Source organism: Dendropsophus ebraccatus, chromosome 13 (assembly GCF_027789765.1).
Source record: "Dendropsophus ebraccatus isolate aDenEbr1 chromosome 13, aDenEbr1.pat, whole genome shotgun sequence".
Classification (NCBI taxonomy): domain Eukaryota; kingdom Metazoa; phylum Chordata; class Amphibia; order Anura; family Hylidae; genus Dendropsophus; species Dendropsophus ebraccatus.
This window is the reverse complement of record NC_091466.1, coordinates 42,254,253-42,279,940: the sequence shown is the minus strand read 5'-3', so window position 1 is coordinate 42,279,940 and position 25,688 is coordinate 42,254,253. Positions and strand designations below refer to the sequence as shown.

The following is a 25,688-nucleotide window of genomic DNA, read 5'->3' as shown; positions in this document are numbered from 1 at the left end:
CATTGCATACATACTGTACAGTATATAACACGTAATGCGTGATGGGCTGAAAACAGTCACATGAAATCTGATGTGGATAGAGGGGCAGCCTTTTGCATAAGAGGTTTTACTACATGTATAAATAATCGACAATTTAAAGTATTTATAATTTCTTAGAAAAACACATTTAAAAATAGAATTAAAATAGTAGATAATAAATATCATCATCTTTGAGGAGTTTGTGTGTAATTTTAAATTTTTTTTTATATATGTATGTATGTATGTATAATATATTATATTTCCCCCCCCCCCTCTCTATTATATATGCTTATATTTTAGGCCTTCTTTCACACCATAGGCTTTTGTGCTTGGAGACTTGTCACTTCTTGATATTGAAGAAAAGGGTGTGCCAAATCCTTCAGGTTACTTCCTCATCAATTGGATTGAAAGGTTGCTAGGCAACTGAGTAGGTGCTGGTGTTAAAAACCAAATGCTTAAAAGATTGAAGTGATGTCCAGATTATGATCTAAATACACTCCAGCGGGTGCGCATTGCACATTACATTTTATTATTATTATTATTTAGTGACTACCTCCTTTCCTTCTTCAAGGCTTTTTCTAGACTCCTGGAAGAAGCCACTATTTTTGTAATATAGTGATCCTGTATCTTCAGTAATATCTGCATATATTTGACATATATACAGTATATAACTAATTGACTTTGCATTTCAGAACTTGAGTTTCAGTGGTTCTAAGGAGTTTCCAGTAGTATTGGTTAGGCCATAGACTGGATGGCTCCAAAGTTGCTATGTTTGCCCTGAATCATGTCGAGTCGTATCCCTTCCCCTCCCAACCTTCAGCTTTCTAGCTGTTGAGAATGCTACAACCCCCATCATGTGGTCTTAAAGGGGTATTCCACTCAACCATAACTTTTCATATGTTGTTGCCCATCCAATCCATTCCATACCTATTCAGTCTCGTTCCCCCAGTTCTTAGCTGCTGCTTTCTACTAAAGACACAAAACAAAACTGTGAGCTTTTCTCCCTGTCTCACCATCCCCCTTCCCCTTCTGAGAAAACTGATGTAACAGGCTGGCAGGCCTGTATCTGCCCTGGCAGGCTGTATCTGAACATTGTAGATTCTTTCTAATGCTGGAGGGTTAATATAAGGTCAAGTTGCTGAAGATCTCACTGAGATTAACCCTCCTAGCATTTCAAACTTGCTACGAATTTGCAGATCAAGCTGGCCAAGGACTTGTTTTACATTAGTCGTCTCGCAAGGGAGACCGAGAGAAAAACTCAGATTTTTGTCTTCAGCAGAAAGCAGCAGCTCAGAAATTGGGGAAGGAGACGGAATAGATAACAAGTATGGAATGAATTGTTAGTCTCGGCATGGGCAGAAACATATGAAAAGTTATGTTTGAGTGGAATATTCCTTTAATGCATCAACTGATCAGGGATTACTGATATAGAGCCATGTGTATTCACATTCTAGTCCATTGTCCCCTACTGTAGATGTTGACTCCATAATTTCCATAGTTCTTCTTTTCTAACATGATATTGACTCAGTAGGTTGTTTGCGTATGCATGCTCCATGCAAGCCTAGAAGGTATTATGGTAACTCTCAATGACTTTGTTTATAGTGGTAGTGCACCCGACCTCATCTATGGTGACTATTACATGGCATTTCTTCCAGTTTGGTTGAATAGTATAGTTGGTGACTTTAGTTTTGTATTGGAATGGAACTGGCAGGCAAGTTTTGGTCTTGGCTTTTCGTGGTACATACTGTAGTACTGAATAAAAATACATACCTCTTATGCCATGATGATACTTGTGCCTATTGGTATTGTGATCAGAGACTGGAGGGACTTGTTTAACTATATATGGCATGTAACTATGATATGAATGTACAGCCTGCTTGTGTTGCACAACAGTGGAGTGATCCATTCTTGTGCATGTACAGCGCAACAGAGGTGGAACACACCAAAGTTAGAATCAGAGTAATGTTTAATGACTTGTGTATTCCTCTTCTATAGAACGCAGCAACATTATAGTTTGGCTAAGTAGTGATGTTCTTTGTGAATAACCTAAAGTTATGGTCCGTTTACACAGAGCGATAATTTGCCCAATCGAACAATTAACGATTTCCACGTAACAATGTGTTTGGTTAAAAAAATAAAATAAAATAAATCAGCGTTTAGACGAAACGATATATCGTTTGAAAAATTGTTATTGCAATAGTTTTAAGATCACTTAAGCCTTTCTTACACACAGGGTGAATAGTTGAAAGACTGTTTACATGAAACGATCTGCGAATTTTCATTGAACGACCAACGATTATTTGAGAACCTGTTGAAAGATCACGATGAACGATTTATCGTTTGCTGTGTTTACACGAGCTGATTATCGCTCAAATACGATAGTTATCGTGAAAATTTGAACAATCATCGTTCCATGTAACTGCACCATGAGATAGCTGTAGCACTCTTTAGGTGCAGTAGTCACCAGGTTCCCAGGTATAGGTGTACATAGACTACAGAGAGGGGTGGTTTAGTTCTCAGATACTCCTAGACCAGGGATGGTGAACCTTTGGCTCTTCAGCTGTTTCAAAACTACAATACGGCTGTCCAGGCATGATGGGAATTGTAGTTTTGGAACACCTGGAGGGCCACAGGTTTCCCATCCCTGTCCTAGACACTGCTACACTCCACGCCCCCTACAACGTGGGGTCCAGTTACCCTTTTGATGCCTTGAACAAAGGGATAACTGTGATGAGACAGGCCTGGAATGGCCCCTGCTCCATAGTTTTGTGTTTTTGTTTGATTCCCTTTCTAATAGACTATTGTAATGTTTTCCTACAGGCGGACGTGTCTTGGTCAAGTGTGTCTCCAACCACATTATTTGTCTTTAAGAGGTTCATTAAAATTCAATAGACCTTGCAAACTTATGTAAACTTGTTATTTTTATGTTTTTAGTGCTTTGCTTTGTGTTTTTGCCTGAATGAGCACACGGAGACTGTTTTCTCACATGCGTTACTTGGTTTGGCTATAAAGAGGCTGAAAATGAGCATGGTGCTGTCTTTGAAGTCGTAATATACTGCACATGTACCTAAGAGATCCCCCTCTAAATATTGACAATCACATGGCCTTTTTAGGACCAAAAGTGGGGGATCTGGGATCATGACCACCTGCATTCTGACCAGGGTAATACCTCTTTATAATGAGGTGCCCACATCCTATGACAGTGGTTAGAGCAGTAGGATGCTGACAGGTCTTGCAACTCTATTATCCTTATGTTCAGCACAGTCACCCTGCAGTGAGCATGCTAAAATAACAGCAGCCTGAAAGGGGGACGCGCATGGGGCAAAAACGGTCAGTGGGCCGCACGTTGCCTGGGTCTGCCATAACAGATCTGTCTGGTGATGCGCTGACAGTTTTTTAAATTTCGGAACAGCCAGGGAGGAGGTGGGTGAACATATTAACATGAACTTCCCTCCCTGCCTCAAGCGATGGGGTCTACTGTCCTCTCTTCGGTTCCTGGTCCATGACCTCTTCTAGGTCTGAGTGGGGACCTGGGATGTGACATGTCAGGCCGGCTCAGCCAGTCAGCGGCAAAGGTGGGATCCCATTACGTCCTAGGTCCCCACTCAGACTTAGAAGCAGCTGGGGACCGGAGCAGATGACAGCAGACCCCTGAGTTAGGGAGGTGTATGTTATGTTGAGCCACCTCCTCCCTGGCTGTTTAAAAAAAAAAAAAAAAAAAAAAAAAAAGAGACTCTGGACTTCTCATTTAGTGTCCCAAGTGTAAACATTTCAACTTCTTACGTGCCATAAGGACCTTTCAGAAGTTATGCTCTGTGTGAGTCCGGCTGCTGAGGGTTCCAACAATCGCTAGGAAGAAGCTCTGCTTGGAAGGCCACTGTACTCATTAGAGGTTTGCCATTGATAATCTAATGAAAGCTTAAGCCACTGCTTAGTTGGGACCAGGCACAGACTGGGGGGGGGGGGGGACTGGCTCCTGCAGACACCCATTAACTCACAGATTATGTCTTCTACTTGAAGATGTTATTTTTGCTTTTTCTTATTGTGACTATTGTGTGGGGGACTGATGCAACCAGAGATTGGCTGAACAGGTTCTTGGGAGGTTGTTTCTTAGGGCCCTATTCCACGGGACTGTTATCGTTTGCATAATCGTTAACGATAAACTACTTCAAATGACCACTATTGCGAACAGTCTGAAATCGTTCAGGGCCCTTATTTTGCCCTGAATACTCAAATTTTTTTTTTTACCCCCTCCATGGACTATAATACCCTTTTTTTGATGTTGTGGGCATACAGCAATAAAGGACAGCCAGGCTAGGGCATCTTGCATTCTGTGGGCACCTCAAAAACCCTGGTATACGCAGTCCTGCTCAAAACGGAGAACCCAGCTCAGCAGCAATATTTCCAGTTTTTTACCGAACCTTGGTGGAAGCTTTAAAGACACTGTCAGTAGGTTTATGCTGTCCTTTCTAAGGGTAGCCTAAACGAGTGGCAGAGAAGCTTAACAGAATGATGTATCATTTACATTGTTCTGTGCAGCTGATCCAGAGATCTCCTCCTGAATAACATGGACAATAAGTAGTCCTCTCCATTATGTGCATAAGCCCAGTAGTCCTCAATATTCATGAGAAGCAGAAAACTCCGCCCACTAGCTGCTGATTGGCAGTTTATCTATCCATGCTGTGTATAGTCAGTAATTAATCAGCAGCTGGAGGGTGGGGGAGGGGTGTGGCAAGAATCCTATTTTCCTGCTTATTAGGAGAACGGCTGAACAAAATGATGCCAGAAATGCTGGTGTATTACTGACACTAGTTTATGCTTCCCTCATTTAAAGCAACATAAACCTACTGACAGGTTCCCTTTAAGTGATCAGGATATCAGTGATCATAAGGTGTCTGCCAGATGCAAGATTATGCCATAGCCTGGTTGCATTTGTGCATGTAATCTCATAATGGAATATTTTTTTTATTTTTATATTACCCCTGAGTACCCTTCTAGTTTTTTTTTTTTTTTTTTTTTTTTCCCCCTCCTTGGGCTGGAACAGTACTTGGCCTATTCCACGGGACTGTTATCGTTTGCATAATCGTTAACGATAAACTACTTCAAATGACCACTATTGCGAACAGTCTGAAATCGTTCACCCATTTACATGGAACGATAATCGTTACTTTTGATCATTCTTGGTCGTTTTAGTCATCGCTATTGCGTTCGTAGCTACTGCGAACGACCGAACGACGTCTTATTCAAAGTGAACAATTTGTGAACGAGCAATGATAAAAATAGATCCAGGTCTTTTCAAGTGATCAACGATTTCTCGTTCGTTGTTTAGTCGTTAACTGCTATTCAACCGAACAATTATCGTTTAGATCCCAACGATGTAACGATAATTCAACCAATAATCGTCCCGTGGAATAGGGCCCTTATTTTGCCCTGAATACTCAAATTTTTTTTTTTACCCCCTCCATGGACTATAATACCCTTTTTTTGATGTTGTGGGCATACAGCAATAAAGGACAGCCAGGCTAGGGCATCTTGCATTCTGTGGGCACCTCAAAAACCCTGGTATACGCAGTCCTGCTCAAAACGGAGAACCCAGCTCAGCAGCAATATTTCCAGTTTTTTACCGAACCTTGGTGGAAGCTTTTAAAGACACTGTCAGTAGGTTTATGCTGTCCTTTCTAAGGGTAGCCTAAACGAGTGGCAGAGAAGCTTAACAGAATGATGTATCATTTACATTGTTCTGTGCAGCTGATCCAGAGATCTCCTCCTGAATAACATGGACAATAAGTAGTCCTCTCCATTATGTGCATAAGCCCAGTAGTCCTCAATATTCATGAGAAGCAGAAAACTCCGCCCACTAGCTGCTGATTGGCAGTTATCTATCCATGCTGTGTATAGTCAGTAATTAATCAGCAGCTGGAGGGTGGGGGAGGGGTGTGGCAAGAATCCTATTTTCCTGCTTATTAGGAGAACGGCTGAACAAAATGATGCCAGAAATGCTGGTGTATTACTGACACTAGTTTATGCTTCCCTCATTTAAAGCAACATAAACCTACTGACAGGTTCCCTTTAAGTGATCAGGATATCAGTGATCATAAGGTGTCTGCCAGATGCAAGATTATGCCATAGCCTGGTTGCATTTGTGCATGTAATCTCATAATGGAATATTTTTTTTATTTTTATATTACCCCTGAGTACCCTTCTAGTTTTTTTTTTTTTTTTTTTTTTCCCCCTCCTTGGGCTGGAACAGTACTTGCCTCCCCCCAATTTACTGCACCTGCCGTCACCACTGCTTCATGAGACATGTCAAACCCGCAGGAAATCGCCTGTGGAACGCCTGCCAAATACACTGGAGACACGCGTATCATTCTGCAATGTTAAGCTGACGTACGTTGGACTCACCAGAGGAATTGATTTAGAGGGCCCATCCTTAATCTCTTGATATGTGGTTTTAGTTCTCCATTAGAGTGGAGCCACAACGCTTCATAAGTGCTAATGTTCTTGCACACAGTGCTTTAAATATTTCATTACTCAGCAAGTTTTTCCAATTTGCGGAATATCAACCTGGCAGATACTGGTCTTATTGTTTATATCCTCATTTGCAGCTCTAACCTTGAAAGCCGAAACATATTTGGGGGCTTGAAGTTTGTGCCTTGTAAACAATGACTAGGCCACGGCCATTATGAATCGGTCCCTTAAATCAGTTGATCATTGGGATTCTAGGATTTAGACCCCCACTGAGTTATTAAATTTGTAATATGGTCACTGTACGTATATCACAACACTAACTGCAGAAGGACTAGTGAGTAGGTGAAACATGTCTATACACAAAGCATTCACAACCATGCAATCTGAGGCGTGCATAGTAACGTGTGCTGGGTTACATATGTTGTGCAGAGTTCCATCTCTACGTACCCAAAGTGCTGGCATCTCTCAGGCTCCAAGGATACAACTTGTACAGTCCCATTTTAGACTCTGCTGACTGCCTTTTCCTGTATATTAGTCACAGTACTACAGATCGGCTCCTAAATGCCAGTGCTTTCGTAGCCACATCCTAATAATTAAAAATAGCCATTACAGTAGAATGTCACGTACAGCGTCTAGTAGTCAGTGACTTGCTGTAGAGATATTGTAGGTCTGATGGCTTCATGCAGACCTTTGGGTATAAATCTGTGGGATTTGTCCCATGCAGTGTGTAGCGTACTTGTCATAGATGTGAATTCTTGCCGTGTGTGTGCGATAACTGGGTCTCATAGTGCCCTAGAAAGCCTGTGCCCTTGTTTGCATTAAAAACAAAAAAAAAAATTGGTGAATTGTGAGTTAGTGGTGAGGCGATCTAAGATCCGCCATTTATTATACAGACCAGGGAACAGTTACAAAGGTTGCCTCTCACTCTGGAGGACCCGATGTGTCCATATATCATGTGGACAGGTGGTCCAAGGAAACAAACACATGCTTTTTGTCGCCGATGCACCGATATCTCTGTTTGTGCACCGGGTCCAAGAGCTGAGCATGCAGGAAGGGGGAGGTATCCGAGGCTCCACTAGGGGGGTTGGGTGGGCTCAGCTCCGTCCTCCTGGGTGACAGGTCCTCTTTAAGGAAAGATTCAATTCTATTGCATTCACCTATCCTCTTGTTAAATGATAAATAGTGTTGAGTGGAGGGGCTACCTGAAATTAATCGCTATATTTACACAGAACGATAGTCAGTAGTTACTCCATCTGATCCCAGCAAATGAATAAACTATGTGGAATTACACTGAACATTTAGCGAATGAATGTGGAATTGCAGCGAACTATTAAAGTGTTGCTGTTTTCAATTTTTCAATTTTTACACAGCTCCCACTGTGTAATCCTTTGTTCTCTGCTGGCAACTAATCTCCCTCCCCTCTCCATAGGTTACACAGTGCTCGACTGATGTAAACAAGCTGTAATTTCTTGATAATGAGCAGTGAATGGGGGGGGGGGAGGGTCTTTTTGAATGCAGATAAATCGCCTGTACTAACTAACTATATAATTAAATTTGAACAGTATAACTACTTTTCATACCATAATGGTCCCATGTAATAGGGCCCTTAGTGTCCGGCGATGTTCTCTCCACCTAAACGCTCATCATTTGACACCCCCTGGCTGCAGAGGTTGGATGCAGCCCATAGGGAGCCCTGGAAAACAGCCCTAAGCTGTACTGACCGCTGGGACCCCCACTGACTGCTAGAAGGGACCTCACTTCCAGGACTTTTGCTTGGAGAAATCACTGTGAGCAGTGGGGTTCCCAACTAATCCAGTGGATAGTTGAGAAATAGAAATTTATATATCAATACTCGATTTATGTGCATGAAATATGATTTTAAACCTGCATCACACATTTCTGCATTGTTGCATTTGCTTTTGGTGTTGGACAATCAACGTTAATATACTGCAGTGGACCAGTTTAGTTTGGATTAGATGTTTGCTGTAGACTGCTTTTTAGTCTAGAAATGAGCTCAACTAGAAAGAGAGCTTGAGTCTGTTTGACATTTGAATGCCTGTGGCTGAAGACGTTGGATGCGACCAAAGGGAGCCTATAGCCTTTGGCTGCATTAATATTTTCCCAGACTCCTTAGGGCTACATTCCTCTTCAGGCAGTGCTGAATGATTGGACTCAAGCATGCTCTGGTTGTGATCATCTCTACTTTGGTCCATTTTGAGAATGGTGCATGCTTTTTCGCCAATAAGCCAAGGTTTAAATGGGCCTTTCTATGTTTGTGGAGGATATCATAGGATCCAGGTAGCCTTTGTAAATTCATAGTTTGATAATGGTGTTATGCCCTATTGCGTCTGTGATTTCAATGGAAAAATTACTTTGTGGACGTGAATGAATACTAGTCTGTTCTGAATGTGTAAACCAAAAAATTCATCCTTCTCCACCTAATTCTCTTTCCTTTTTTGCAAGTCATTCTTGAAACTGATATAGCATTAGCTGTAACATCACAAGTAAAGTTGTACAGTATGTACTAATTGATGGGAAGCAGATTAACTGTAAAAAGCTTCAATTCCCATCCTTTACGTTGTCTAGTTTGTTTGTGGTGTCGGCTACTCTTCCCGGCCCTCTGACAGCTGCTGCAGCTACACCTTACCCACTGGCAATACCCTTGCAGTTTTTTGTCCAGTGCTGCCAGGAATAAATCTTTACATGGTGGACTTGCTTTTCTCAGGAATAGAGCACATTGTGGGTATAGTTAATACTGCAGCTCTTTGGCTGTGCCCATATGTAAAATGGCACTCTGAACTGTGGTGTAGAACTCCTTTATAGGGATAATAAACATGATGCAAATGATGGATGTGCCGGAAAGTTTTGCAGTAATAGTCTCTTCCCTGAAAGAGAGTCATATAGCCTAGAACTCTTCAGTAATGTGGTATTTGCCATCTATGTTTCCAGCTATAACTGGGTTAGATCTAAGCATTTGGAAGAAGCGGTATTTTGCTTCTTTGCTTTTCCTCCCCAACAGATGGATCACACAAGTCATTGTAAGGAAACTCTCTTACTGCATTGGTATGATTCCCTCAAAGTGCTGTGCCACATGGTGACGTGCTTGCTTGATCCCTAACTGTTGTTGGATGAGTCACGTTACCCATTTGGTTCCGGTCTGCTAAAAATTGATGCCCATAAATTCAGCCATATGCAAGATAGAAGATGATGGTTGTGTGAATAGTCATCTGGTGAACGATGGATTCACTGACACAGCCGTGCAAACTTTACTTCATGTTGGCCATTACAGTTCAGACTGGTCAAGCAAGATGCTTGAATGATGACGGATGAAGAGTAAATTAACTAAGAACTTCATTTGTGGATGAAAGCTCTTTGCTGAATAAAGGATCTATCATCTAAAATTGTCAGACACAACCAACCTCTATCCAGTAACAACATTATTATTTTTTATTTCAACTAAAAGGAATGAACATTTTCTATGGAATTGTCCATTTTCATGAGCTTCATTGGCTTGGGAGCCTACATGCGGCACGTTGTTGGATGTGACTTGCTATCTGTTTCTTGGAAACCTCTCTCGTTTTTATAGTCCTGAGTATTTATGATGGTTTCTAATGTGTCTGCTGTCTTCACAGCTTTCCCCTTTCGGCCGTCCTGACCATTGCATGACGCAGGAATGTCATACATATAACCGAGCACACAGAAATGTTTTGCAGCCTGCTAGTGTTTATAGGCCTGGGTTTGGATAGGTGCCGCTCTGGCTTGCACGCTCTAAGATGTAGTTATTTATAGGACATTGCAGTGAGAACCTGATTCGAGATCCTTTCACTTATACTCCGTATTCATCTAAATGTCACAGAGCACATGTTGTCCAATCACGTTTATAGTCCCCCAGTGTGGTCGTCTTTTTGGAAAAGATGTATATTGTTTTTGTTTTATGCATATGACCTCCAAGCCTTTTACATGATGTCCTCTTGCTGCATTGTGATAAGTCGTATCTTGCTCAGAAATTGCGAAACGAGTCCTCAAAGAAGCTGTAGCGTGCCAGGGTTCTAGCCCTATTTTTGCACAGGCAAGTTAATGTGAGGTCAGGTAGGTGAGCCAATCATAATAAGCTCACGACTGTATTTCAGAGTTCATGCAGGGATTTCTCCTTTGTCAAAATAGACTTTTTTTTTTCTTTTTTTTTCAGCCGGCAATGAATGCATTCAAGGAAAATATGATAAAATGCGTAGGAAAATATGTGGTTGCCTGTTGCTTGCTGTTTCCTGTATGTTTGCAGACCATTTATAAACTTCACACACCAGGTACCGTGCTACCAAGATGTAGGGTACAAAGTTGTACTTTACTTTTTTTTCCTTCCACCCCCCCCCCCCCCCCCCCCCTTACGACCAAACTTGGGTCCACATTGGACGAACCATAATTTGTATTGCACTTTGTTCTTTGGCTGACTAGGTGGTTTTATTTGAATGGTGCAACTTTCAGATTTTAGATGAAATCAAAGTGATTATTTAGAAGACTGGAAGTCCTTGGTTACCAATCACCTAAGACCATTGCCACATACAGTGTCCAGGTGAAGCATTTTTTATGGCGCTGAAGTATTCCCAGTTTTGTATTTTGCCAATGAGCACTGCTGTCCTTTTTATGGCCGAACTAACATCTAACGTATATGGGTGCCTCAAGACTCTTCATAGATGATGTTGGGGGAGAGAGAAAGATCCGGCATGTTGGATTTCAACTCCCCGATCCTTTTTGTTTCTGCATTTTAAGCTGCAGCCAGAGGCTTCAGGCAGCGGCTTTCTGCTCTCCATTAAGAACCCATGAAAGCTTGGCTGAGTTTTTGGGGGACTGGGAGAGAGAAGTGTCTGACAAACAGCTATGTTTTCTCTATGGCCCATTTTAAACATTAATGGCATGCTTATTGAGACCCCCAATCATAAGGACTTCAGTGAAGATGACTACCTCCCTTCCCTTTTAACTTTTTATGTAGAAATGTTCTTTAATGTATGGGTAAACAGGCTTTGGTACGTGATGTATTTATCTTGGAGCTATGATCACACATTGGAAATTTGCTGTAAGATGTAACCTTAATCAACCCATGGAGACGTGTGAAATATTTATGCATGCCGAGCAAGCGGTGACAATAAAACGCTTCTCTAGATAATACCGCCTCGAATTGATACTTGGTGTTCTCATAAATATTGATTTAACCTACAAAATTGCAGCTACTGTTGTATGGGTGACGTGCGCTTTGTCTTGTGGCGCCATAAGCGGCAGAGTACTCTATTCTACTCCCATCATGCTCTACTGCAGATTTGAAATATTGACAATGTTCAGGGGTGCAGCAGAGATGACTGTTGCATCCAAAATTTGGTGCTTATGAGGTACCTAAGTATATAAATGTTTCAGGTGTAGGTCCGAATTTTGCAATGTTGCCCAAGAGCTAGTTAAATATGACTTTTTTTTTTTTCATGGAGTAAGGGGCGTGTTGGACCACCAGATAGAAGACTTGTTGGAGAGTTGCAGAACCCACTTGTATCTACTCCCCAGTGACTGTCTTCAGATCTGTGAGACTATATAATTAATAGCTTATTATACATTAACCTGCACCTAATAAGGTTAGTTAACTCCCTGACCCTGTTTTTACCTCCCCTTCCCCTTTTAATTTAGGGACGTGTAAATAAGCTGAAAGATTGGACGTGAAGCAATCAAAGGGACTCTGTGAATGTATGACATGAAAGCGTCATTTTCTTCTAAAGGTTGCCAGGAATAAGCAATGTTATTTGATACTGGTGGGATCCAACTACACTGGAGACTGCAAGCTGTTAGAAACTAGAGCGAGGAAACGCATACCAGTAGGAATGACAATCTAACCTTGAGACGGAGCGCTGTTCTGCCGTGTCTTTTATTCTCCACTTTGTGATGCTGCTTCCTTGCATGCGGAAAAAATTATTCCTGGCATATGATACAGCAAAATATTCACATCAGCAAAATGAGACATTTCTCAAAGTCGGTACAATGATCCCAATACAAAGACTGGAGCAACATAATGGGACGCAGTGGGTTTTTACTCGAGGATAGTGCTGTTGCATCATGTCACTACGTACTTGGCACTGTAACTTGACTGGCCATAAAAAAAAAAAAAAAAAAAAAAGATTCACTAATTCTTGGGCGGTTGGAGGGATTGTACACGTGGAAGGAATATGAATGAATTACAATAGTGACGCCTCCATCCATAGTCTATTCCACCAAACACCAGTCCTTATCACATTTGGGTCATAGACCTGTTCATAAAATATAAATGGTCTTTGACTTTTTAGGATGTTCTAGGATCTAAACGACATGGTGATCGAAAAATAAAATTAACTATACTGGGGTGGGAGCCCTCTTTTCTGTTCCATTCTCGGAGTCCGTGAATTAATTAGGGCAGGTAGAAAATTTTTTGCTTAACTCTGCAGTTTTGTTTTGTTTTTTTGCCCATTTTAAGGGAAGTTGTTGTTTTACTGGGTCTATGATTTGTGGTTCATTGCACTTAGCTCAGTCCTAGATCATATTTGTTCTATTGACAAGCTTGTCAGCCTTGATGCCCTATATAAGGCTTCACCTCCAGAGAATGGGTTCCATTTGAAAAGTGCACTGACGCGTTTTGAGAATAGGTCTATTGTGCATGATCATTTTCTTATGTATATATTCTGTGAATTGCCATTGGGTCAGGCATGTTGGATTACAGAAAATCAAGCAGTAATCTTTAGATCGTTGGCGGTCGTCTGCTGCTGCCGTTTCTTTTACACAGAGCTATGGCAACATGTTGAAAGACAATAATCAGCCAACATTGTCGGCTGATAATTTGCCTTTTTATTACACAAAGTGATAATCTGCCAAAAACGGACGAAAATCGCTTTGCGTAATAGGGCCTACGTTTTTGGTTCAGCCTACTGTTGACACTTTTTTAGAGATTTAGTTGAGTCTGCTATGAATTTATCCCTCTTTAATGATAAGACAACATAACTCTAGTAGTTATGTTATAGTTGGAGTGTGTTAGCATGCTGTAAGCTGATCTCTAGTGATTTTAGATGCAAAATATCTAATCCTTCTGAATGGTGTGCTGGATATTGCATCTGGAGCTTCCCTGTCCCCAGTTGTATTCCTTAGCTTCTCTGGTTGTATTGCTTAGCTTCTCTGGTTGTATTGCTTAGCTTCTCTGTCTCCTGGTTGTATTGCTTAGCTTCCCTGTCTCTGGTTGTATTGCTTAGCTTCCCTGTCTCCTGGTTGTATTGCTTAGCTTCCCTGTCTCTGGTTGTATTGCTTAGCTTCTCTGGTTGTATGCCTTAGCTTCCCTGTCTCCTGGTTGTATTGCTTAGCTTCCCTGTCTCTGGTTGTATTGCTTAGCTTCCCTGTCTCTGGTTGTATTGCTTAGCTTCCCTGTCTCTGGTTGTATTGCTTAGCTTCCCTGTCTCCTGGTTGTATTGCTTAGCTTCCCTGTCTCTGGTTGTATTGCTTAGCTTCCCTGTCTCCTGGTTGTATTGCTTAGCTTCCCTGTCTCTGGTTGTATTGCTTAGCTTCTCTGGTTGTATTGCTTAGCTTCCCTGTCTCCTGGTTGTATGCCTTAGCTTCCCTGTCTCCTGGTTGTATGCCTTAGCCTCCCTGTCTCCTGGTTGTATGCCTTAGCTTCCCTGTCTCTGGTTGTATTCCTTAGCTTCCCTGTCTCCTAGTTGTATGCCTTAGCTTCCCTGTCTCTGGTTGTATTGCTTAGCTTCTCTGTCTCTGGTTGTATTCTGTAGCTTCTCTGTCTCTGGTTGTATTCTGTAGCTTCTGTCTCCTGGTTGTATGCCTTAGCTTCTAGCTCTGTCATTATGATCTTATTAGGGTTCCTGCCATCTCAAGGGAAGTGTGAAATGTGGCAAATGCATATTAAATCGGAGCTAAACTACCACCTTGGTGCCTACTTCCAGCCAACGTGTCTGCGTCTTAGACCAGAGCTGTTTACTCTTTGTTGCCCAAGTAGGATTTCATTTTTGCTCCTTAAGCATAAGCCACAAGTAAGGTACAAGACACACATTGAGGAAACCACAAGTATTCTGAATTAGACCTGGTCACACTTCATTTACTCAATAGAAACTTTTTCAGTCAAGTTTATACTTGAAGGGATTACTGTCGGGTTTGCCCACAATTTTGCTCTTGCCAACTATTTGGTCCCTATTGTATAAAGCTGAAAAAGAAGAATAATTCAGTAGAAACCGTTTCATTGTGTCAACACTTGAGCTACCTGTAAGTAGAGAAGCAATAGCTTGCACTTTAGAAGTGCAGGTTTTCAAAGACTGACCTACAGCGAGCAGATAATTGTGATATGGTGTCGGGGTGGAAGAGTAGCTGCTGCAGACACAGTTGTCACGTTCTGCTCTGTGTCTTGTCCTCTTGTGACTCGAGAGAATTATCCAGTTGTGATGATGAACATCTGAGCTATTGGGATGTATGTAGACAGACATCAGGGCACATTTAACCAGAGGACAGTGATCGTATTGTGTACATGGGATATTATTTATAGCCTATGTATACATTGTATTTGTGCAAAATCGAACCAGTCACAGACCACAACAGTTAGCGCCCTTTGTTTTTCACATTATTTAAAGGCCTTTTTTTTTTTTTTTGCTCAGCCAAATTTAATTTATGCATTTTTTTTTTTGTTAGGTTTGTGTTTTTAGGTTTTTTAACCCTTTTTTTGGTTCTGCCGCCACATAGAGCCATAGAGGTCCATAGGTCATGAGTATTATAAGTGTATCCATATCACAGTTGTCATCTTTTGTAGTGTGCGGTATCATACAAAATGTGTTTTTATATACAGTTGTTTAGAAACTGACTTCCCTTGACGACTGTCGTCACAATGTGGCTACTTCACGCTATACATACGCTGGTCAATCATAGTCTGGTTGCATGCAAAGCGACTGCTGGCTTTTGCCTATCCAGCAGAGGCTCTGTAGGTCTCTGGGGCTTGAACACCTCGGCATACTGTTGTTGGATCCTTCAGGCACTAAGGGCCCTATTACATGGGATGATTATCGTTCGGAAATAGCAATAACGACGGCAAAATAGCGATCATTGTTCCATGTAATTGGGTGAACGATTTCAGGTTGTTCGTTATAGCGGTCGTTTGAGATTGTTTATCATTAATCAACAAAAAATCCCTTAGACTGAAGGTCCAATCTCCGGTCCAGACAGTGTCTCACAGTGGCTTCCCTGGACCAGGCTGCACCTCTCTCAGCCTATATACACTCTTCATTATGGAAGTACTTTCTCTCGCTATGCTCACACATCTTGTGCAGTCTGGGCGCTCTCCACAAGCTCTGTCACAAGCTAGGGCCCTTTATCAATTTAGTCTCACCATGTGAGCACTTTTATTAATATGGATACACCTCTAAAATCAGGGTTCCCCAAACAAAGTCGAAAAAAAACATATAGCAATATTTGTTATTATGAAGCATAATATTATGCTTCCTTTTTGCTTTAATGTTTACAGTCGTTTCACCACCATCTCCACCACCTCTCATTTGGTCATTTGGTCAGCTGGGAGTGTTTTCACTTCAGTAAGGCAATAATGTGGGATATCTGCTCGGATTATGGAGCTGCATAATCATATAATAATGGTCACTGAGGAGTTTCTTAATGGTAGACAGGTATAAGCTTTTGGCTCTGCTAAATACGATTGCCATTCAGAAAGAAGGCAAATGATGGCTGCCATGACACGTTTCATGTTGGGTTTCCTCTGATGAACTCTTAGTGCCATGTCTCTGCAAAGACAGAACGATCAGTCCTCCCACCACAAGTTGGGTTCATGAATGATGCATTGTTGGATTAGAATCTAACACCTTTTGTAGAGGCAGATTTCACTTGTGTACGTAGTTAGTTTTGAATTGGGCATGGCTTCCCTTTTTCAATGTCGAGGTCATGTCAGCTATAGCAGGGATGTTGCTTCTTGTCCATGTCGGAAACAGTGTTTGCATCAGACGACCTTGGCCAAAGTGCAAATGCCTTTTTTGTTATTTAGAGAAGGCTAATGGGTCTTTGTCATTTGTTTTTTAGAGTTCTTTCAGTAACCCACTTTATACCCACAGTTTATTACTTTAGAGCTTGAGCCTCTCCTGGGAAAGAAGGGCCAAAAACACTTTTTTTTCCCTAAAACTTTTGCAGCATCAAAGCTCCTGGGTTGAGGACAAGATCCTCTTGTGTTTTGCCTCCCCAAGAGGAACTTGACCACCGAGTCAAACATGTAACAGTGAGAGAGCATTAAAATATACATATATGCATTTGTGACCATCATTTATTAATCTGTTTTCTTTTTCTTTTCAGAGATCGTTCACATTAATATTGGAGGCTTGGGACTGGGATAATGATACCAAAGTTGGTAAGTCACTTTATCATGCCCATCATCTGTTTCTTCCTTGCTTTCTTGCTTTTGCTTCCCCCCCCCCCTCCCTTATCCTTTTTTACCCTCTTTTCTCACTCTCTTGTCTAGCCCTTCCTTTTACTTTTTTCCTCCTTGTCCCCCCCCCTCCTTTACCCTCAATTGTTTTTACAATCTTCCTATCTGTTTTTTCTTACAATAGTTCCTGTACTCACTCTTCTCTTTTCTCATCCTTTTTCCCCTGCTTGTTTCTCTGCCTCTTTTTATCTCTATTTTAATATTCCGTTCAGAATAATTGCCGTATCATTTTGGATTCTTACTGTAAACTAAACAGTAAAGATTGCACATATTCCAGTCCTGACATTGTTGTAATGACAGTACCCGGTGCCAAAGCCGCTCTCCCAAGCTTATAGCTCGGGCACCGCTAACAAGACCTCTGGGGACAGTACTAATGATTCACTTGTAGTGCTGTATGACGCTGGCTCACTAGCATTTAGATGCAGGTATTCTGAAGCCAGTTGGGGATTGTGTTCCGAAAATGTAGTTTGCTTTTAGAAGTTGAATTTGACTGTGTGGCGTATCATCATCTAAATGTGGCTGCTGCTTATAAAGCTACCTTCCCAAGATGAAGCAACTGCATAGGAGATGTATGTGAAAATTTAGAGGGTACAGGGTTAGAGAAAACATGGCTGCTTTCTTCCAAAAAACAGCACAGGTGTCAACAGGTTGTATGTGGCATTGCAGCTCAGATCCAACCACTTTAGTAGAACTGAGCTCTAGTATCTGACGTAACCCGTAGACATTTGTGCTTGTCAGCTCGTCGTAAACCTTAAGTAATAGTATGGTCTGGCTTTCAATATTTGTATCATTTGCAGGTGATACCGGTGTTACATGGAGCCCTGGTAGGCAGATGGCAGGATGCTACCATACCTGGAGCATTTTGTTGACCTATGATTGCTTCAGGGCAACCTGGTTATTGATTGAGATTGCCGGAACCCAGCACTCAGCTCCCACTTCTTAAGGCCCTATTCCACGGGCTGACTGAGAGTGCCCGGGTGATCGCTAGATTGTCCGGGCAGCCCATAGCACTCAGCAGCGGTCTGAATACGGTCGATCATAGTTTCGTGGAATAGGGCTTTTAGTGTTTGGCCTGCAATGATTGCTCAATGGCTCCTGCCTTTTGGTTGTGTAGTTTTGGATACAAAAAGCTTCACAACCTGTTGCTTGGGCTTTTTTGTTGCTTGTTTTCATGTTAAAAAAAAAAACCTGTATAATGTATTTAATCTATTAATAGTCTCTTTTAATAGAACATTTATCAATTTATTCTCTCAAAGTCCTGTTACTGTCTTAGGTAGATTTTTTTTTTTCCAATCTTGTGTTTAAATTAGGAGGACATTCTCTCCCCCCCCCCCCCCCTCTCCAGGAACACTTCTTTTCTCTGGACTGTGTCTGGTATTGCAGATGCGGACAGAATAATGACCCATTAATTTTGATGGCCCCATACACACACCTGTATGTGTTACAGGAGATCTTCTATTATGAATGAATGCGGATGGCCATGGCCGCACATCTGTCGTTCTGTTCCCGTGGCTGCGTAAAATAGGTGACTAAAAATCAATAGTTTTTAAAACCATAATTGGTTCCCCCAGGAAGAAGTATGCAGTAAATTCTTTCTTTAAATTTCCCATCCCCAAAACTTGTAAGTGGTGTTCCAGCCTTAAGGGTAAATTTTAACCCCAAACCTGCCGGTTGTCTGACCTAGTTTTGATGACGTGTGCACATTTGTAATGTCTTTCTGTTCTAAATTGCTCTTTGTAGCTATCAGTCAGCTTGTTGCCTTCCATGGGAATAGTGCACCTGCCAGTGTTTGCTGTGAACAGTCTTCACGAAATGGCTTTTTTTTTTTCTTTTTTTTTTCCTCTCTCTGTTTAAACCTTATATATTTTGCTCTGTCTTATCTGTTTTTTTGGGCCATTTACTTACTCACCCAGAAGAATTAGGGTTTTAAGAGTAGCTTTGAAGGTGTGCTCGTGGGAAAGTAGCAGCCATCTTTATTTACTGAATTGACCTTTCTTATTCAAAGGCTTTGACATTCCCGATGCCTGTGCGTATCCCATGTTACACATCTCTGCAAATGTAACCAAAGATGTGTTCAGGCCAGGGGCATGTCATTACTAAGTTTATTAAAGAAAGAAAATATGTAATACCAGGATGCTTTTCAACAATATGTCCATCTTCTGGTTATTGCCTTGTGATGTGTGAAATGGGCATTGATTGTAGTTAAATTACCTTTATTTCCTAAATTATCTCATGTGACCCTTTTTTTTTTTTCCATGTAGTATACAGCATTGGTTATCGAGGGATATTAGAGGTATTCTTATATAACTCTTTAGCAACAGATTGAGATCTGTAAAATAAGGCTACATTGGTGGGGGGCATAGGGGTGACTAGACCATCAATGGTATTGAGAGCCATTGGAACCAAGTCTTGAATAAATGTACTTAGATGGACCATTAAAATCAATGTCCGTTATGGAGAGACTTTTTGTCGTGATCACATGATTAGGATTTAAGTGTGAAATCTGCACCTAAATCATAGAATCTACTGTATCAAGTGCTAAACTCCTAGTTCTTTTATAGCCCCCTTCACATGCAACAATAAAACCTCCCAGGACTATGTCAAACATTTCAGCAGGGCTCTTTCAGCATGGACCAAATCACATCTGGCCTGTTTGGTCAAATTGGATTTAAAATGAATTTTTAGACATTTGCTCATCTCTAATAGGCTTTGTCCTTGTACAGATTTGCTGACATCAAAGCCTTCGCTTTCTACAACAGATTCTTAAAAAATTTACGTACTTTGCCGAAGAGTTTGCTCACTTCTGGTTTTTGGATCTCCTTAGTTTTATCTAGTGAATGATTCCTTTTTTATTTTTATTTTTTTACTCTTAGGCTATGTTTCGTCAATGTCTTTTTAGGTAAAACAATGGCCGTTATTTTATAGTGGTGGCCGTAAAGATTATTAATGGCTGTCATTACCAAAGAACAGACTTTTTTTTTTTTTTTTTTTTTTTTTTTTTTTAATCTTAAAAAGGCATTGTGGAAACATAGCCTCAAAATGGTTTTCCAAAACTTTTTTTTGATGCCTAATCCTCAGGATAGACCTTTTAGTATCTGATCAATGTCTGACACCCAGCACCAAGGCAGGCAGGTAATGTGGCTCCTGCTAACAGAGAATCAGTGGGGACCTGAGTGACAAACCCTCACCAATTGAATATTAATGTTCATCGATAAAGTCCCTGAAAATTCCATATGCTGGTCTCCCGCTCCCCAGACCCCTAATTAATGTGATGTTTCCCACTGGAATGAGTGACCTCATGCAGAATACTTTTGCATTTTCTCTATATCCTATCTTGGTCCACAGATGAGATGAATAGGGTGGCTATCCACCGACCTCCACCCCACCAATTCCTCCTGGTTTCCTTGCCTCCTGTAAGCACTGATCTGGACGCATTAGGCAGTGGTACATATTTAGTCTGTCTCGGAGTGTCACATTTTACACTTAACTAAATTACCGCTCTGCCCAGCATGTTATTTTCTCAATTAGATTGTCTGCTGCCAACGTGACTGGAGCCCCGTTGTCTTGGTACAAAAGCACCAAGACGTCAGTCGTCCAATCCTAACCTGTTACTATTCTTTTCACACCGCATATAGGATGTTTATTTATGGATATAATCAAGGATCTAAAAAATCAGAAGATTGTGGTAATGCTGCAAACTGCAATTTGTCGCGCCTGTAAATTCCCTTCAGATTTTGTTACCATAATAGAGATCAACTGGAATAAAAACAGATCCGGCTATGTGAAGTGTATTCGGGTAACCTTAGCTACTGGCTATATATAAAATCTTTAGATATTTCTTTAAGGCTGCTGCTTTATAGCTTTTCCCTCCTGTATTTATTTCCTCCAGCTAAATGCGATCGGCTCTTGCTGTCGTCAGACTGGTAGAGCACTGGGAGGAATGTAGAGGAAGTAGTCGTATCCTGTGTCGTGTCATCAGACCTATCAAACCTCTCATCTCAGGACATCTCTTCTGAGATTCTCATTGTGGCAGCTGTGCCAGCTAGAATTTAAAGGGGTTATCCAGCGCTATGAAAACATGGCCACTTTCTTTTAGAGACAACACGACTCTTGTCTCTAGTTCAGGTGCGGTTTACAATTAAGCTCCATTCACCTTAATGGAGCTGAGCAGCAAAACCCGTCCAAGCTGGAGACAAGACTGGGACTGTCTCTGCAAGAAAGTGGCCATGGATAACCCCTTTAAGCGAGATGGTGTCCAGATCGTCGTACCAGGTTCTCGTTGTCAAAGGCCCCTAATTCCCCTTGTCCCATCCTGTTTACAGTAAATAAGGTCGGGACAAACCTTACTCTTAAGGCCCTATTCCACAGAACGATTATTGCCTGCTACGGACGATAATCGTCCCGTGGAATTGACAGCAACGATCAGCCGACATTGTTAATGTCGGCTGATCGCTGCATTCGTTTGTTTTTCAACATGCTCCCCGTGCCCCCCCCCCCACAGACTCACTCGCTAATAGCGCTCGTTTGCTCCTGTCAGTCGGCCCGTGGAATAGGGCCATTACCTTCAACTTCTTTACTTAAACCCTTTAGATGCATTGTGTGGAAGAAGCCCCCTTCCCTCACATGTAATCCTTCTGCACTAATCCATAAGAGATCCCCTTTATGTATACAGTCTGGTATCTCTAACCTGGGGGATGCCGCATCTGGCTGGACAAAAACTGCAAAACTCTAATCAATGGTCATTCGTGCAATGCAAAGATGGTGTGAGTATGGCCCTTTGCCAATCCCTGTGACTTCCATATGCCTGAGAAGGGCGTATGAACAGGTTCTGCATGAGACAACCCTCTTTTAGTTGTGTCCTTCGGTACAAGTTCACTTGCATTTGCATGGAAGCTCGACATCCTGTTTGTCTTTGTGAGTGCCAAGACTCTTTTGGCTATAGCTGCTTATATTGACTACACTTCAATATAATTACATTACTTAGTGCTGCTCTTTTTTTGTTTTGTAGACCCAATTTTTACCTTTTTGTTTTTAGCTGCAAACTGGCAACAAGAAAATAAATTATATTTAGATCTTTATGCTCTTGATCGAGGATGTTAAGCCTGTACAAGGGGGAGGGGTGGTGGGAAATGGAACAGTCTGAGAATGCAGGGATGAGCTATATAGTCTGTATCCTGTTCGTGGCACTGATGAGGAAATGCCTTAAAAAAATTTCAACTAAATCAATCCTAGCTAAGGTAAAGATTAGATGTTACCACCCCACCTCCCAAAACAAAAGCAAACAACAATGGACCAGGTCCTTAATGTGCTTCGTAAAACTTGTCCATTGGCTGCATCTTGTATTGTGAGTTAACTTACTGGCATAGATAATGCTCTAAAATTTCGACCCTTGCTTTACACTGGCACAGTGCCAGCCACCCAGGTCTGGAAATCCTATACACTGGAGTATACTACAGCTCTCCCCACAGCTACCATCAAGTCCCATTGCAGCCACATATGCTTTTTGCGTAAGCTCTGGTATTGCAGCTCGGTGCCAATGTTGGCCTTGTGTGTATTGGAAGGGTATGTTGATTGCCAAATGCAGTGCCTGAGGGTTGTATATCAGATCTCTGTGTATGGCATCTGTGTGTGGTCTTCGCTCTGTCACGTCACGTCAAATGAACCACAACGAATGTAGTATCAATGGAACTTGTACAGTTCATTCAGTTCTCTAATCCAGTTGTCAAGCATAGAACTCCCTAAACAACTAAACAACAACTTTATTTTCTTTTCCCTCCCAGACGAATCTCTTCTTATTGATCGAATTCCATACGCTGGAGTAATCAACCCGGATGACCAGTGGACACCCTTGGTTTTGAATGGCCATGTTGCCCACTTCGATGTTAAAATCAGAGTCAAATGTGATGAAAATTACTATGGCGTTATGTGTAATAAGCTATGTCGACCCAGGGATGACTTTGTTGGCCATTACACCTGTGACCACAATGGAAATAAAGCCTGTATGGAAGGTTGGATGGGAGAAGAGTGTAAACAAGGTGAGTCACTGACCCACTTCTTTTTATGCAATGCCCTATTGGATCATAAGGACATAGTGGGGGTTCCCGGGAGATGCTTGGATACCTGCATCTTTCCCAGCAAGATCAGCTGTATATGTGAAAAGAGGACCCAGGGTGATCAGCCTTGGCAGTCGTCCCCTTTTCCAGCCTCATTGATGTTGGGAAGAAATTTATCAATCAAGGGTGGTGGGAAAAGCCAACCAGTTTGGGCAAGGTGAAAGTGATAATGGATTGACCTAAGGGTGCGTTTACACAGAGATTTATCTGATAGATTTTGGAAGCCAAAGCGAGGAATGGATTTGAAAAGAGGATAGATCCCAGTCTCTTTTATGACCGGATCCCTGTTTATAGTCTGTTCCTGGTTTGGGCTTCAAAGATCTGTCAGATAAATCTGTCTGTGTAAACGCACCATAATGATATGGTCTCCTGGCCCATAGACAGTTTAGGACTTTTGGGAGATTTTAGTTGAATGAATGTCTAAGTGTATTTCAATAATGTAAAACTTTTTTCTAATAAGTGTATTTCTTTTACAGCAATATGCAAGCAGGGATGTGACTTACTCCACGGCGGATGTTCTGTTCCCGGAGAATGCAAGTAAGTTACACTTTATTTTTTCATTTTGCTCGGAGGTGTATGCGCTTGCATCTCTACAAATGTAGTAAATGATCTGTGTTTTAGAAAAACTGCTTCAAAATGTATGCTCTTGTCTTATGACTTGTCTGTGTTGGACAGTGTGCTTTTTTATGTCTGGGATGTGCTGGACTATGATTCATGCTTTGTTTTGCTGGAGTCCTATAATTGCATCCTATCCCCCTGATAGGGATTCTTGGAGCGTTGCCACTTTTTGTTTATCAGATGAAACCTCAGAATTGAATAATGAGGATGAGAAGGACGAGTATAGTTCACCTTCTTATTGTCATGGTAGTTTTACTTTACGCTTTATATACTGGTCATAAATGCTTATTGTGGGGTACATGGATACATTATTTGTTCCACCGTGGTTTTGAATTGTAGAGAAGTGTGAATAAAAGAAAAGGGGAGCTATGTTTTTCCAGTCACTGCTCCTCTGCATGATTGGTGTACAAACCTTGTACAGGGTTTGGCTTCCAGCACTGATCCTTGCACATGAATCATGTTGGGGAGGGAGGAGGATGTATGCTGCAGCTCAGCTTTACCTCTGCTACATTTGAGCTTGGAAGTAAAGCATTACTTTATAACTTTGCAAATAGGCATCAGTAGGAGAAAAATGGGACATATTGTTTTGTGCATTGGTACAGTGCCCCAAGGTTGGTAGCAGAATGTAATTATGGATGTTAGAGGCATATGACAATATGGATACATTGTTCTAAAGAAGTCAGATCAATCCTTTTTAACCACTGCCTGACTTGTCAAGTGTATGTGGCAATGTGCACATATATGTATATGTTTTTTTAACCAACCCCCTTGAACATTTGTTTTTCCTCTACATAGTCACATGACTCTGGTCCTTGAAATTAAGGATCACAAATCAATATGTTGTAGGACACCACTTACCAAAACAATGATCGACCTTCAGATCATCTGCTTAAAGTGTGCAAGTGGTTGGCCAACATTTGTCTTCAAAGACCTCTTATCTAGAGTCATGGCTTGTGGAGACTGAATCTTATAGCCGTGCACAGTGTTAGTCAGCATTGCTTTGATCCCATTATTGAATTTTTTTCCCTTCTATAACCTGATTAACATCTAGCCCAATGCAGCCACAAGTGAAGTATGGGCTGGGTTTATCTTCCCTCTCCATAGCTGGAACCTGTTTATTAGCCGGAGTCTCAAGAAGGAAGCCGATTGCTACATCTTCTGCTTCAAGATAGTTGTTTTTACAATCTCTCAGTGATGTGTGTGACACAACATGAAACCCAGTTGTTTAATGCAGTTTCTATATATTTTACTTTTTGTCTGTTTGCTTCTTGTATTCATGGTTGATTATTGCATAAATATTTTTATGATTGGACTGCAAGTGTTACAGACTATGCCTTAAACCTTCTAGGCAGTTTGCATACGTTGCAGCATGTAATATTAGGCATTGTCATCCGTCTTCCTAAGATTTTTGAAAAACAAGTTCAACTCTTTTGGAGTAACTTTTTTTTTTTTTTTTTTTGGTCAAGTTAAAATTTTTGTTGCACTATGTTTCTTGGCTTCGTGAACACAGATATGGCCTCCAGCTCTTACAAAAGGTTGTCACCTAGTTTTCCTGGAGCTTTGAACTGCAAGTATGTTAGCTATGCAACTCTATGGAAACACATCATTCAGGAATCGGGAGAAGCTGGGTGATGACCCCTATGGGAAAATGGATGAATAGAATTTTTAACGTATATATACAGAGGCCATCAATATCACGTGCTTCTGTTTTTCCCTGTCATATTCTAGATAAGAAAATCCAAAGTACACATTGTGTTTTTTAATCCTCAGAACCCCGTTCCTCTCAGTTTCCTTCCCTTGTTTCAGTACCTTCCTTGTATTCAAGGTGCCAGCTGGTTTTAAGGATGCAATGTAAAGAATGACTTTGTACCCCCGTGAAATTCCGTCTCGCAGCCTCTTCCTCTCGGCTGCAAGGTCGACGTATCCTACATCTAACAATTGCTTTTGGTGCAGACGTAGAAGTTTGGAGCCTGATAAGGTTACCCAGACTACACAAA

At 41.4% G+C, this 25,688-nt stretch overlaps 1 protein-coding gene across 2 annotated transcripts in view; it reads left to right on the top strand.

Annotated features, from left to right (window-relative positions):
* The window catches only part of JAG2 (jagged canonical Notch ligand 2), a 64,522-nt gene that overhangs the window by 10,198 nt on the left and 28,636 nt on the right, over positions 1-25,688 (top strand). For both annotated transcript variants that reach the window (XM_069949989.1, XM_069949988.1), the window contains exons 3-5: positions 16,828-16,882; positions 22,741-22,995; positions 23,550-23,610. In XM_069949989.1, coding sequence (XP_069806090.1) covers positions 16,828-16,882; positions 22,741-22,995; positions 23,550-23,610 — 371 coding nt within the window. The remainder of the gene's footprint in view (positions 1-16,827; positions 16,883-22,740; positions 22,996-23,549; positions 23,611-25,688) is intronic.